This window comes from Catharus ustulatus, chromosome 6 (assembly GCF_009819885.2).
Source record: "Catharus ustulatus isolate bCatUst1 chromosome 6, bCatUst1.pri.v2, whole genome shotgun sequence".
NCBI classification, from domain to species: Eukaryota; Metazoa; Chordata; class Aves; order Passeriformes; family Turdidae; genus Catharus; species Catharus ustulatus.
The window spans coordinates 56,341,250-56,356,699 of NC_046226.1; the positions used below are offsets into that span (position 1 = coordinate 56,341,250).

General features: G+C 47.0%; 1 protein-coding gene across 1 annotated transcript; it reads left to right on the forward strand.

Moving 5' to 3' along the window:
- Positions 1-8,648: 8,648 nt before the first annotated feature.
- Positions 8,649-14,408, forward strand: FGF3 (fibroblast growth factor 3). The gene is made up of 3 exons (XM_033063579.1): positions 8,649-8,898; positions 10,690-10,793; positions 13,877-14,408. Exons 1-3 carry the CDS (start codon positions 8,649-8,651, stop codon positions 14,207-14,209), a joined length of 687 nt encoding a protein of 228 aa, XP_032919470.1. The 3' UTR covers positions 14,210-14,408.
- The last annotated feature ends 1,042 nt before the right edge of the window (positions 14,409-15,450 follow it).

The window sequence follows — 15,450 nt, forward strand, 5'->3', positions numbered from 1 at the left end:
GGCATGAGAAAAAGTACAGCAAAAAAGGTTCAAAGGTCAGTTTTATTTGGTTTGGATTATTGGTGCCTCCTTTCAAACCAAAGAGCAAGAAGGGGAAAAAAGAACAGGCTAATAACCTTTGTTATTGTCCAGGAAAAAACTCTTTTGTACACATTGCTCGGGGATTGTCTGTAATTAAAATGCTGTTGTTAGATCCAGGACCTGATTCTGCAAAAGTTTTACTCGTGTGAGTAATTCTCCATTGCATGAATAGTCTTGTGGGGTTGCTCACGTGAATAAAGATTACTTCCATGACAAAGAGTTTGCAAGTTCAGGCATTACATATGGGTAGGGGCTGCAGGTGTTCCTGTGTGTGTGTCTGTGTGTCTGCTCAGAGGTGGGTGTCCTTCTTTCTGGGCAAAGAACAGATTTTAATGAGTGACCTGAAAAAAAAAAAATTACATTTGAAACCCCAATATTTCAGCAAATAATTCTCTGTAACAGTTTGCGTTCTGCTTCTGTAAAATTTGGGTGATTATAAAACTCACTGTTCTCTTTCAGTCCAGATGTTTGTGTGACAATAACTTCACTGATTCATTTCAGAGGAGCCCTGTGAACCAAAATTATCCAAAGAAATATCTTGGGAAAATAGTCCAAGATTCTGCTGTTGAGGTCTGATACAGGCATCATTCTAAGGAGCAACGTTGCACTCAGATGTGCTGGAGCACAACTGCAGGATCATCATTCCTAAATGAATGGAAAAGGTGCACCTGAGACAAGCAGGTGATGGTGGCCTGGACCTCAAGTGAGGGATCTGACTTCTTCACATTCCAGTTCACCCTTTTTCATGCAAGAAAATAGCAGAACGGGGCAGGAGGGAAAACCTTTCCTGGGATTGGAACCTCACTGGTCTATGCAAACAGTCAGGGGGGCTTAGTGGTAAAGTGTTAAAATCAGAGGACAAGTGATTTTAGAAAAGAGAATAAACCTGCAAGTTTCCACAAACTTTTTTTTATTTTTTTTTTTTTTTAAGTTGGTCTATTAAGGCAAATGACTGGCTTACCAGGAGAGATTCATGGCAGCAAACACCCTTTGGAGAAAGCAGTGCTCAGACATAAAGACACAAATAAGTGCTTACTCAGCCTCTTGTAACTCACTAAAGAATGGATTCTGCAAGATACATCAATTCTTTTTAAATGAGCTGCAGGAAAAGCTCTGCTCTGTACATACTGCCATAAAAACAGCCTCAGTAAAGCTGTCTAAGATGTCACATCCGTAGGATGCAACTCATCTCTCCTAGAAGTCTCTGATTTTTTTTTTTAATTTTTTTTTCAGAAAAATAAACAACTTTACTTAGCAGTCAGCCATCCCAGCTAGAGGAGAGAAAGCAGATTTTATTTCCCAGTGAGAAAAACATCTGAAAGAAAATGGTGAAGTGGAATCAGATGTGGCAATGAGGTTTAGAGACATAAAAAATAATATTGGTCATTAGATCCTAGCTTTGCTGGCCTGAGTTTATGAGCTTATGCTACTTGAATTCCAAGGAAAGAGAGGTTGCTGCCAAAGAAGAACTGGGAAAAATATCCATTGCAAAATCACCTGTGGCTTCCAGCACATGTGGGATGCTGGCAGTGTAAAGATGTCCCAGAGCTGAGCCTTGTGTAGCATCCCCTGGAAGGTGGGATCTAAGCACAGGTACCTGAGCTACAGCACCCAACAGTGCTGCAGCTGTGTGCTGCAGCTCCAGGAGAGAAAATGCCCTGGCCTCTTTTGTTGATCGTAGCACCATATCCCTTTGCCACTAAAAAGCCCAGTTCAGGGCTAAAAATCACTAATTTAAACCAGAAGAGAGGAGGTGGGCAGGGTGCTTCCCCTGTGAGTTTGCAACACCATCTTTGTCACAGTCAGCCCCCGTTCCATTTCTGTGTTGTCACCTCTCACAACTTGCATCTGCATCTTCCTTCTGAGGCATTTCAGGCACGTTTTATTTATTTCGGATAATTTTGCTAATTTGGGTCACCACTTCTATGATATTTTTCTGAGGAGGGGAGAAATTGTAGAAGACTGTCTCAGATTAGAAAGTGCACTGAAATAACACACTATTCAATTATTGAAACTCCCTCTTTATGTTACAGGTAAAAATATACCTTCAGTTCTAGCAGCTCAGGCGGCCGAATTGGGTTGAAACAAGAGAGCCAAATTGTCTTATCTACCCCATACTTTCTTAGATGCACTGTCTTAGGCACAGGATATCTAGAACACAGTATTAGTCAACTGATTAGTACCCTAATTATTGGAACTGCTCTGTAAAAAGTGTTTGTTACATGCTGCAGAAGAGCACCAGAGGAATTGAGGCCACACCTGCTGATGTGGGGTAACCAGTGACAGGACAGGACAGATAAATTCTGCTTTGTTGGCTTGGCTGGTTTTGAGGATGTAAGTTGTAATGTTCTGCTTACACAAAACAGGAAGAAAAGGCGAAGAAAGGTAATGTGTGGTTTTTTTTTCCTCAGCGTCTTATTTCCTCTATGGTGTTCCAGGTCTAGCAAGAGAGCTTTTTAATCCCCCTGTGGGATTAAATGCCCACTGTGGGAAGGGTCTGTATCAAGTGGAGCCACTTTTCTGCCAGCTTGGCTAAGCCCCAGAGGCTGGTCCCATATTCTCCTCGATTGCAGACCCTCTGGAGGGGAGCAAAATAACACTTATTGCATCCTAAGCCTCTCCAGGTGTATCCTGAGTGCCTCCCACCTGCCCCACACAGGGGGAACAGAGAGGTCACGGCCACTGTGAAGCTCTGAGGGACACCAGGTTTAGAGACAAACTCACACGAGGACCCTCAGGAGTTATGCATGGCCTCATTTTATTTCCCACCCAGGGTAGGTAAATGCAGGGAGTGCAAGAAGGAAAGATCATTCTAGCATGTTCCCTCTTTGCACTACCCCTTTCCCTTTCACCATTTCTCTGTGGTGTCTTGGCGTGTGTGGTCGAGGAGCACACCTGGGATCACTCCCCTGTGCCAATGCCTCACCTCTTCCCCCATGGGAAAAGAGGAATTCCACTGAAATTCATCTAAAGTACTAACTTTGTGTTTCTGTTGTTCTCTACAGCAGCTTTTTTTAGATTTGAAAATCACATGACCCTTCCTTGCCTGTATTTCTCCTGATTCCTTGGCCCTATCCTTATCCCTTGAGACAGGAGGAGCTTCAGGACACTTTGCATTGTGGTTTTCTTAGGGTAACATATAACCACGGATGCGATTTTTTTAAAAACCCCAGCTATATGATGGAAACCTTGATCTGAAGGGTCTTCCCAGGTAAGTTTAAATGCAACTGTTGCTGATCTTCAGAGGGGAGTGGATCATTCCTGGCACCAGTGTTTCCTCCCCCAGGGACAAACGTCCATGTGCGTGGCATTTCCCTAAGGCAGCCCCTTGCGGGTTTTATCCCTGGTGCTTGGGCACCCCATGCACAGACCTGGGCCTGACCCCTCTGCCTGTCATCTGATTTTGCAAAGTGTTGATCCAGCCACGGCTTGGAGAAAGAGAGAGATCTTTTATCTTCAGGTAACCCAATTCCCAAAGATTTGCAGGGCTGAGCGAGATTGTAACAAGCCTCTGATTGTGAAAGCAACGGGGGTATAAATTCTAAAAGTAGTAGGAGATTTATCTGAACAGCAGGTCCCTCGGGCACAAAGTGCAATTTCATCATGGGTATGGCCCAGATATTTCTCCCAGGTACACCAGGCTCCCCTGTAAATCGGAAGAAACTCTTGGAAGCTGATTTCAAATACATGTGCTGTGTTACCAAGAAAACAGAGTAAAGTTTTTCCAAGAGCTCAGTCTATTAAGTGAGGATTGAGATATCAAAGTTGTGAAGCAGGTATGCAAACACGGTCTCCAGGTTATCCCCAAATTACATTTTTATTGTTTTTTCCCTCCCTTTCTCCTCCTCTGGACTGCCCCGTATCCCTCATGTTTGGTTATGTTCGTGGCTGCAGTTTACAGTTCTGCATGAGTCTGAATATCCCCATTGTAGCCTGCTCTGAGCCCGCCACAGATCTGTCCAAGCCACGTGACAGTCACCTAAACCTCACTATCGCACATTTTTCTCTGTTACATTTCTTCTACTGTTTCCTTTGTGTCTTGTGTTGAAAAGGAGTAAGCAACAGAGGGTGAAAACCGGGTTTTTTTTCCTTTAATGTTGCTGTATTCATTGTTTTGGATATTTTCATTCAGTAAGCCATTAAGAGATTATCAGAACACGGCAGAAAATAATTTTTTTAGTAATAAGATTGGGCCTGATCCAAATTCACTGGCATTAAAGAAAAGGTCTTAGTGAATTCCATGGACTTTGAATGAAGGATTAGTCCCTCAGTCCTCAGACAAACTCTCACCAACTTTGGTAGGAATTTAGTAGGAGTAAGAAATTTAGGCACTTGCATCTTGAAATATTAATAATGGCAACAACAACAATAATAACAACAACAATAGATTATATAATGTTTTAACCAGAATACAGAAGATCAAAACTTATAAACTAATTTACTGTCTGAAGCGCATTCTAGCAGTAGCTCTCACATGTATAAAATCAGCTGTGTCATCCTAAAGACGTCAGACCAGCAAAAAGTTACTACAAAAGTGAAAAACATTTCATGGTAATAGATGAAGGGAAAAATTCTTTCATGCCTTTTATGTGTTTCATATTTCTTTTAGAGCATTATTTCTATGTGCTTTCATTGGAAATTACCTATTTCTTGTTTTCCCCACCTGAAAAAGCAACCTGAAGCTCAGAAACTGTGAATTTCCTGCCCGGAGCTTTCCTCCTGCACTCTGCCTCCATCCTGCTTTCTGCGGCTCCCAGTGTACAATGCAATAAACAGCACTGCCTGCCCCTGCAGAACAGGGTAACATGATGCTGTGTGGTCTGGAAAGTCATTTAAACAAGATTATATTGTTCGCAGGGTGCAGAACAACCCCGCCAGCACAGCACAAAGAAAACAAAATATAGCTATATAGCCGAATGAAATCAATTGGGTTTTAGGGGCTCTTCCCGGTGTCAGCAGGTGCCAGGGGGCTGCAGCAGGGAGGCAGGCTCCGCTCGGAAGATGCCATTAGCACATCCCAAACAAACACCTCATCAGCACCGCGCCTGTTTTCCTGTTTTCTTTGGGACCTTCCCACGCTCCGCAGCCGAGCTAGGACGGATTTTTAACTGGAGAAGGAGAGCAATTTTTTTTTTTTTTTTTTTTTTTTTTTCCCCTTCTGCTGGGGGCTCCACCCACCGCCTCGGTATTTATTGCTTTACAAATTGTGACTTCCTTCTCCTTCGAGTAACGGGCCTGTCGTAAATCAGCGCCCGGTGCGGAGGAGCAGCACATCCTGGCTCACAGCCCCATCGCTGCAAGATGGATGTTTGTAAAGTTTATTATAGCTTAAAATCGGCGCTTTCGAAGTTTTGCCCTTATTTTTTTTTAATGTTTACGCTTAGGTAATACTTAAATAAAAATTGTGTCTCCATAAAGATCTTAGACGTCCCTATCCGAATATATATATATATTCCTTCTGGGAGGGTAATTAGTTCAGAGTACAAGTGTTTCACGTGCTCACAAGGATAAAAACCTCTGTCTCAAATACTCGCTTTTAACCAATGGCTTTGCAGGAGGAGAAAGGAGTTTATAGCTGAACTGAGAGAAGCCTTCGAAATACTCCGTTAGCGAAAGAATAACAGATCCCTGCCGCGTTCCACTTAAAATCACACACTCCGAGCGAATTAGAAGATCATTATCAGCCGTAATTCTGATTTAGTTACATACGGTCTACAGCTTCTTCTCCCCCCCACGAGAAGTGACAGATTCGAACAGCTCTCTGATTATTACTCTGGGGCTACAAGGAGCTCTGGGGCATAATTAAAAATATTTCCAGAAAGACTCGGTAGACCACATCTGACGTCGCAGCCCCTGTTAGAACCAGACCACATCAAAGGGACCCTTTTTGTTTTCAAAAATGGTCACCAGACAAACTTAAAATATACAAGAGTGGGCTTATGTTTTATTGTAGAGATGTCTGAGCAGAGCGAAACGACTTCAGGCTGCTCGCTATTCAGCGCTGAGACGAGGTAGTTACGGCCCTTTGATATTTCCGTGGGGGTCGGGTTGGTTTCATTAGAAAGGGGGACCATTAGCGATAGACCTGTAAATATTCCCCTCCCTGATAAGTCGGTTCCACACCGCTCGGGAAGCCTGGCTGAGGCAGATGCCCAGGGCGGAAAGATTTGTGGCTGATGGCGCTAATTATGAAAATGTGATCAAGATGGAAACAATTTGAACAAAAGTCATTAGCGTGTTACTCTTCCACCCACTGGTCTTTGGGGTTTATTATTGCGGTGGGGGGCGGCAGGAGGATCTTGAGGGGTTTTTTTCAGAGCTCTAATGAAAATGCCCTGCGAATCCCGAACCGGAAAATGTTTGCTGCGCATCCACAGGGCGATGCACCAGGCTCGGGACAGAGCCGAGATTTGCTCTAAAGAGATCGCTGTAATTACTGTCAGTAATTGTGTTTTATCTTCCCTTCAAGCGGTGCCGGTGAAAGCATCTTTCAGAAGGCTCGTGGCACGTTAAGAGTTATTTTTTTTTTTTCTGCTGCCACAGTTGTCTCGTAGCTCGTCAGAAGTTACTAGTCCCCAGGAGACGATTTACGGAGCATCCCCGGGAGGAAGGTTTTCCAGAAAGGTTCTTCTTTAAGGAGGGAGTGAAAGATTTGGCCCGCAAGCAACACCCCGCTCCTCTCACCCAAATATTGGGGTCCTGCACGTTAAAGATGTTCATATTTTTACTTGCATACTCTGTTTTTTTAGCCTCCAATCAATACGCTGGAACCACTTGACTGCCTGGCAGTGGCATTGTAGGAGAACAGCAATAAAGAATTAATTGTACAAACATTTATCATCCCCAGATCAAACTCTCCTTGTGAGGCTGGGGCTTAACTTGCGGAGAAGAAAAGGGAGAGGAAGGGTGGTAATGGCGGAGAGGGTGCTTGTGGGGTTTTTTATGTGTTTCCTTTTATTCCAGACGACTGTATAATGAAAATCCTTTTAGCCTTGAAGAACTACTAAATATTAAGCACAGCTTAAAACGGGGAGTAGCTTTCGAGACAGTTTCGTCCTCCTGCCATTCCTTTCAGGAAAAGGTCGTACCCCTTCCCTTATTTTCCCGCTAGTAAAAGCTTCCCTTTCTAAAGAAGTCTTTAACGTGTAAGAAAATCCTCCTGCTCTTCATAGAAAGGTCTTTAAAAAAATTTATAGACCTCTTCATGTTCACCAGTTCCGGAAAAAAAAAATATATATTGATCAAGGTCAAACGCTCTAATTGTGACGTGACTCACTTCAAAGGTGTATTTGTGTGCCCTTCGAGCACATTAATACTAATTATCTCTCAAACACTTCCCCAAAACTCCTACTGCCTGTTTCAGATGCAAATCTAATTAACGAGCTGCCTTTGAGGAGCACGCGGGGACAGCGTAATTCACGGAGCTGTTGAACCTTTTGCCTTCTTTTATATTTATTTATAGGTAGCTCCATCCTCCTTTGAAAGCGTAGGCAGTGGTGTGAAGCGACAGGGTAGCGAGGGCAGCTCCGCGCCAGCTAATGAGACTTTGCAGGCACCGGAGTTAAGGAAAAGGATTAGCTACGACTTCTTGCAAATGCACTCAGGGATGTACATCATAACACTTGCCGGGCCTTACTTAGACTAAGTTAATTTGGGAATGATTAAATCGTGAAAGCCCTGTCTAAATAACGCCTATTAGTCGTAAGCGTGAGCTGATTGATTTAGGAATAACTGTTTGCTCTCCTCACCGGGGGCTGAGAGGGGCACCCGCACACGCCGAGCAAATCCCGAGTGCGAGCCGTGGGGGTGTTTTCTCCCCCATCGCCTCCCGGGGAGCCGGGACCCGCACCCCCTCCCTCTCTCCTCTGCCTTTAACACGCTCCCCAGAGCTGCCTCCCGAGGATGCTCCCTTGGAGCATCATCCCCGTTCGCGGCGCTGCGCGGGGGCGGAGGCGCTCGGCGGAGGGTCCGGGGCTGCTCCGCGCTGCCGGCCCCCGGGCAGGGCTGTGCGGTGTGCGCGGTGGCGGCAGGGAGGGACGGGGGGAGAGAGAGAGATGCTGTGTAATTTTATCCACGCTGCACTCTGGGAGTTCACACGAGACTGATACCTTTTGCCTCCTCTGCTCTGTATCAATTGGTCGCAGATCAGGCTATTGTTGCAGGAAGCTCCTTTTATTTCTATGCTCCGTCGATCAACTATTTTCCCCACAGTCTCCTGCCGAAATCCAGCGGCTCCCTCCCTCCCTCCCCCTCTCTCTCCTTGCCTCTCTGTCTCACGCATGCCGTCTGTCTATCTGGAAATCCAAGGAGAAGGCTGATCATGGCAGCTCCGTGTAACACAAACAGCTGGGACTCTTCGGTGGCTTTTGCCGATGTCTATTGATTTAAGTAAATCTGAGCCAGATAAAAGGACCAGATCGAGGCTGATAAAATCTCGCCGATGCTGCGCGGCTCGAAGCAGCGTGCGCTCGGCATCTCCGGAGTGCTGCTAGCAAGACGGCTTTAATGGGACCCCTGGTGCCACTCGCTCTCCCCAGCAGACTAAGCGCTGCGGCCATCATGCCACAATGGTTATAATTTGGATCTTGTTCCTGACTCTGTTGCAGGAGCCGTGGTCCCCAGGCCGGGCCGCGGCCGTGCCCGAAGCCGCCGGAGCCGCCCCCCGGCCGCGCCGGGATGCGGGGGGACGCGGCGGCGTCTACGAGCACCTCGGGGGAGCGCCCCGGCGCAGGAAGCTCTACTGTGCCACCAAGTACCACCTCCAGATCCACCCCAGCGGCAGGATAAACGGCACCCTGGAGAAGAACAGCGCCTTCAGTGAGTACCGGGCTCACCTCGCCGCAGAGCGCGGCCCCCGGGCCGGGCTGTGCGCGGATGGGGGTCCCTCGCCCGCGACAGTCGCGATCTGCCCCGGCCCCGGCGGGCAGCGGGTGCTGGACGGGGCGGACGGGGCGGTGGCAAAGCCCCTCCGCTGCTGCCCCGCTCAGCCCGCCGGCACGGCTGTGGCTCCTCGGCGGGGACCGGGGACATTCCCCGGGATCGGGACTTCGGCCCCCTCCCCTCGCCTTGGCTCCCGAGAGCCGCCCCTCTGGCTCCGCCGGACGCTCCCGCAGCTCCCCTGTCCCGGGGCTGACAGCACCGGCACTGAGAGTGCGGGTCCGACCGCCGGCGGAGAGCCGCGATTCCCTCGGGGCACAAGGAGACTCCCAACCCCAATTTTCCCCGACGGGGACTGCGACCTTGCCCTGCGCAGCCCGCCCGAGCTTTCACTTGGTCTCGCTGTGCCGGGGGCCAGCCCTGCCCCAGCCTGACCCCAGCTGAGCAGGCAGAGCCCGGCAGCTCCCCGGGGCCGATCCCGGGGCTCTCTGGGGTTGTCTGCCTGTCCCCCGCCCCGTCCCAGCTTGGGGGGCTTGAGCGTCCCCCGGCGAAATCACATCTGTCCCGTCTGACATGTGCCGGGCAGCGGCGGTAATTAAGATGAAAGCGGATATGTCGGGAGTGAAGCGGTTTGTGCGAGGGCGGCCGGAGGAGAGCGGGGCTCAGCACCGGGGGAGCCCCCGGCGCCCCCGCACCCAGCCCGGCCCCGCCACCCCAGGATGCGTAAATCCCGCCTGGTGATGGCACACACAGATAGGGAGACCTCAGGGATCTGTCTGAAGTCCATAAAGGAAAACCACTATTTCCTAGAGAAACCCCCCTTCGCTGTCACAGCCCGGAGGAGGCGTCCTCCAGCAGGGAACCGGTGCCTGATTCAAACCAGCTGTGCCAAACCCAGCCCGGCTCTCCCCCGCAGGCCAGCAGCCCAGCTCTGCACAGGGACCAGCCCCGGCTCTGCCTTCAGGGTTTCCTAAAGGCAGCAGTGGGTTTGGATGCCAGGGTCTCCTCTTGCTTTCAAGCGCTCATAGAAAGTACAGAGCCATCAGGCCACGGCTGGAGAGCTGAGAGCAGTGTTCGAGCGAGCCTGGTGGAGAGCTGTGCACATACAACAGGATCTTCTGAGTCATTTGTGTCTCCATCACTGTCCTGGCACCTCGGGCTGGATATTTGGGCAGGTATTGCACCAGCCCTGCCTGTGACACTTCTCGTGTTGCAGGACCCAGCTTGGATGGCCTGAAAATCTTCTCCCTTTTATTTTGTCTCAGACAGTCATACAGTCCTTCTCTGAAGGGCTGCATTGACCCTAAATCTCAAGGCCCTTTCATGATTATGTACCTCATAATGCAGCAGCCTCACTCTGTTGCAGCCTCTGCAGACTTCAGCAAGGGCTTTTTCCTGAAATGGGTGGCTTTGTGACTGGCTTTGATAAGCCAAGAGCTCTTGTGTTCCTAAGCATTAAAGAGGATTTAAAGTTTTTTATACACATACAGGATTAAGTGAACCTCTAGTTCAGTGTCAGATCCTTTTCATTTTTGAAAGAGTTCAATCTCAATCAGACATCTCAGGGGTTATTGTCCACCTTGCCTCAAACAATTCCTGCATCATCCTTGCTTTGTATTATTATTAATAATAATAATAATAATTTCACACTCTCCTCAGGTAAGCATCCATGCAAATGCACCTTGAAAAATCACACCTGAGCAATAACACATCTCCTAATTCTGTTTCTAGGTATTCTGGAAATAACCGCTGTGGACGTTGGAATCGTTGCCATCAAGGGCCTGTTCTCTGGCAGATACCTAGCCATGAACAAGAGGGGCAGACTTTATGCATCAGTAAGTTTTGCTGAAGGCTGACATGTGCCTGTCATTTCTCGTGAGGGCAACAGATCTATTAGTGATCACTGACTTCCTATAAATCCAGGTTTCTAGAAAATGTTACAAGAGGTTTTTGCCTGGAATTCTTACAGGCGACCAATCAGTATATTCTTAAAAGTAGGGGAGAAGCTGTGTTCTTATTTTCTTACTGCCTGGACAGCTGCAGGTATGTGGAATGTCAGAATTATCCATATTTTATATGGATCTTGGATGCTGGCAGAGACAGGTCAGATAAAGAATGTCCACAGGTAACTGAGCCTCGATGCTGCAGGAAAGCAGCCTCCTGATGGGAGTTTCTTTGCACAGAGCTTTAGGTTGGGCAGTGGAAGAATTTGCAGGTACTAAAGGGTAGGGCTATAGCAAGGAAAGCAAGAAGGATAAGGTGCAAGAAGATAAAGGTGAAAATAAACACCTTATTTTACTTCTTTGACCTAGTTGTTTTCCTTGATCTGTGAGATAAAATCTGGGGTGTGCTGATACAAGTGGGAGCCTTGCCTTTTCAGCCCAGACAGTATTTCCCCTGAGTGAATAAAATACTCCAGCTTAGACTTCTTGACACTCAGGGACATACCAGGGCACGTTTGTCAGCGTGTACCATACACATTATCGCCCAACTTGAATTTCTTCCACTGTCTTTGATTACATCCCAGCAATCTTGTGATCTCTCACCACAGGACAGCCAAACTGTGCAGTTTCCCCATGAATCCTGGGGCATGGAAGCAGGTTTGAAGAGGGGAAATATGGCTGAGGTGAAATTTCTCCCCTCCTAGAAGTCATTAGATGTAATTCTGTTGATTTGAGCAGCAGGACATACCCTTGAGCGATGTGATCTTTTCCCATGAGAATCCAGCCTAGGTGACACAATCAACCCTGCACCTCCCCAGTTTGACACGTTTAACTCCAGCTTTTCAGGGGTGTTCTGGCAGTGTTTACAGCCCAGTTTCTGTAACGTCTCCCACGTGATACTCACTGATTAAGGGGCCTGTGTGTAAAGATGAGGGTTCTTTGCTGCTGCAGGGAACCACACCACAAACGATTTTGGCAAAGGAAAGTGCAGCTGAAGAGGAATGAGGGCATGGTAGCTCCACTTGCCAAAGTTAAGGTTGTCCAGTTGTATGCTTTTGATTAATATTCTGATTGAAACGGGTACTTTTCTCAGTGGACTTCCTACATCAGTTGAGAGCCAGCATCTGCCCCAAAGAAATTATTTGGAAGGATGATTTCTTCAAGCTCTTTTTTATCTTTCTCTCTTTCTTCTCCAAAATTGAGGTTTTTCCCTTCAGATTACTTAAACTGAATTAAAATAAGACTAAATCAATTCCTCTCCTAAAGTGCAGAAAAGCCAGGATAGGTCTGAGACTCCTTTTCTCCTGGACTTCCCTTTCTGATGCAAGGAGCATCAGGCCATCCTGAAGTTTGTTCATCTGTCTCATGCCAAAGAATATCAGCCATGGAAGGTTTCTGCATAATTTGAAAAGATAATTTGTCCCTTTCCAGCTCAAGTTTGAGAGAGACTGTTTCAGACTTGTGTTTCAGAGGTGGAGGGACAATCCAGGGAAAGATATTCCACTCCAGCTTTTTTCACAGAGCAGGAAGGGGTGAGGCCTCAGCTCAGGAGAAACTTCCTGTAGTTGCTTTCCTGTCCAACAACTTTACTGATATTGCTGGCCCAAGACCCTGTGCAAGGCCCTTGTTTCAAAAATCTGACTAATTCAGGGATCATTATCCAGGGAGCATTTTGTGAAATTGCATTGGAGTAACACCGTTATCCCTCAGTTCATCAATTTTCCCACGTCAACAAGATGGGTTTGTCGAGCCTGCAGAATTCCTTTGTGCCCTTGGCAGATTGTGATAATCCTCTCAATTTATCCTGTGTGATAAACCCTCCCCAGGCAGAAGGGAGCCAGGCAGCAGGACAAACCCACCTACATCTGGTGGCTGCGTGGGCTCCAGCACCACCGCATCTGAAAACTTTGTCCTCGCAAGGAAGGGCGCTTCCGTTTCACAGCTGGGAAGCTGGGACATGTGGAGTCTTTTAAAATCTTGTTAAAAGCCCATCAGTGTTTCTGGAAACTCAACAGCATTAAAGACATGCTGTTTGTGGGGTCTAGGGCTTTTCTGGCCCCAGCCTGGCTACCTGTGCCCTTTCCACACCCTCCAGACAAGGAAAGAGAAAAAACCGTGGTGGTAGCTCCCTTCTGCCTCTGTGCTTCACACATTTTAGATCCTGAAATCTTAATTGCACAGGTGAAGCAAGGATGGATTTGGAGTTAAGGAAAGATGGACAGTGTGGGGGATCCTTTGTCTGTGCTGGTTGTCCTGCTCCCGGGGAGGGGGAAGGAGTTCCTTGTGCCAGGTTTTTGCAGAGATGTCTCTCAGTCAACGAGCAGGTGAAAAGGGGCAATTTTGGACAGTTCATGAGAAATGCAAGGAAGTGGGTTGGGTGCATATTGTGCCTTATAGTTTGTAATAAAGGAGCAACCTGGCATTTTGGAGGAACACACTGGTAGGCAGAGTGTGCTTTCATTTTGTTATGCTGACAAAGAAGCTCCATAAAGGTGTGGTTTGCTGCTCAAATATCCATCCTGAACTGCTTGTAACAGGCTACAAGTGTATCTAATGACTAATACACCAATTCACCAATTGAAGAGACACATTTTGCATTTCACTGCACAATTTTATCTTTTCAATAGATGGCAGAGGTTGATAGGCAGCAATTAAATTATCTGTCCAGTTCACAGCTGCATTAAATTCATAAGCACAAAAAAAAAAAAAAAAAAGTTACAGCTGAATAATCAGCAGAGCTATTCACTCCTATTCATATAGAATCTTTTTGTTTTCAGTTTGATTTTGGGGCCTTTTCCTGGGTCTCTGATGCACAGAGTGTGCTCACACTGCTGACAGGGAGCACCTTCAGGCTCAGCACTTCCCTCCTGGCTTTTGTAGTACCAGCCTGATGTTTTCTTACCAAGCGTGCTGCTGTCCTTGTCCTAAAACTGAGGCCAGTCTGGTTTAAGATTTTTTTCCTGTTTCCTTTGCAGGAGAACTACAATTCTGAGTGTGAGTTCGTGGAGAGGATCCATGAGCTGGGTTACAACACGTACGCCTCCCGTCTGTACCGGACTGTCCCCAGCAGAGCCGGCACCAAGCGCAAAGCCAGCGCCGAGAGACTCTGGTACGTCTCAGTCAATGGCAAAGGACGACCCAGGAGGGGCTTTAAAACCCGCAGGACACAGAAATCCTCTCTCTTTCTGCCCAGAGTGCTGGATAACAAGGACCACGAGATGGTCCGGCTGTTCCACATGAACGCGAAATTCCGGGAGAGTCTCCTGAAGGGCCCGAGCAAGAACCAGCGCAGAAGGAGAGGACACTGATGGGGTGGGGGTACCTCATGCTGGAGGTGGGGAGGACTGAGAGCCTTCCAAATGCTGATAAAAAAACTAACAGCTGTGATTGTACAGGAGGCATTAACACAGACAGGTTTCACACACTGTGTAATAGAACTGAAAACCATGTCGCTTGCTTTTAGCTATTGTAGGATTGTTACCTGTGGGGAAAGAGATGGGAGATAAACTGAGGCACATTCAAAGGTAAACTAGCTGGATGTAATAATTTTGTCAATGACTTTCACGTTTCCTTTTCTTAAAAAAAAAAGAAAAAGAAAAAATTATTTTGAGTATTTTCATTCTAACTTCCCATAGGCTATTATCTCAGTGATGCTGCCTTCCCAGGCCATATAGATACTTAACACTTACCAAATTTATGTTCACAGAGAAGGTATGGCACTTTCATGGCACTTCTGACCATAAGAGGCTACACTCTTATTTTTACGTAATACAGGAGTTAGAAAACGGGTGGTTTGTTTCTTTTAATTTACATATATTTATTTCTATTTTATGACCAGCCATTATAAATTATACTTCTTCCAAGACTGTCCAAGAAAAGCAAGATTGTCAGCTACTTCAAACACTTCAATAGACCTACGCATTACCAGATTATCCTTGATTTTGTTAAACCAAAACTCCCAGATGCTTGACCTTGTCATTTATATAAATGAATGGTGGGAAAATGCAATTTGCATTGGTCAGGCTTTGGCAGTATAAATCTGTTTACCAACAGAGGAATCCTCTCTTAGAATAGGACTGAAATGTGATGTGAAAGAGAGTGGGTTTGGCTTGGATACTGGTAAGGAATTGTTTCCTGTGAGGTGCTGAGGCCCTGGCACAGGTTTCCCAGGGAAGCCCCATCCCTGGAAGTGTCCAAGGCCAGGCTGGACAGGGCATGGAGCAACCTGGGATAGTGGAAGGTGTCCCTGCCTATGGCAGGAGGTGGAATGGGATGAGATTTAAGGTCCCTTCCAACCCAAATCATTCCATGCTTCCATGATTTTTCAGCTTCGATTCTGGAAGTTAACTTATGCAAAGCTGAGGGGAGTCTCCATCACAGATTCAGTTTTGAACAAGGAGTTAAGCTTTCAGCATTTTTCTTGGCATCCAGGAGGTGACAGAGTAGCACAAAGATTGAGATGTGCTTGACAAGCTCAAACAATGGTAATTTCAGTGGGGTTTGGCCTCATGCTCTTAACTTACCAGAATTAGGCTCTGATAGTGGAGAG

Excerpts from the sequence above, each read along its gene's own strand:
- FGF3 (XM_033063579.1), top strand. The coding sequence starts at position 8,649 with ATGGTTATAATTTGGATCTTGTTCCTGACTCTGTTGCAGGAGCCGTGG. Across the intron at positions 8,899-10,689 it reads GGAGAAGAACAGCGCCTTCA|GTATTCTGGAAATAACCGCT; the intron begins GTGAGTACCGGG and ends TTCTGTTTCTAG. Across the intron at positions 10,794-13,876 it reads GGGGCAGACTTTATGCATCA|GAGAACTACAATTCTGAGTG; the intron begins GTAAGTTTTGCT and ends TTTCCTTTGCAG.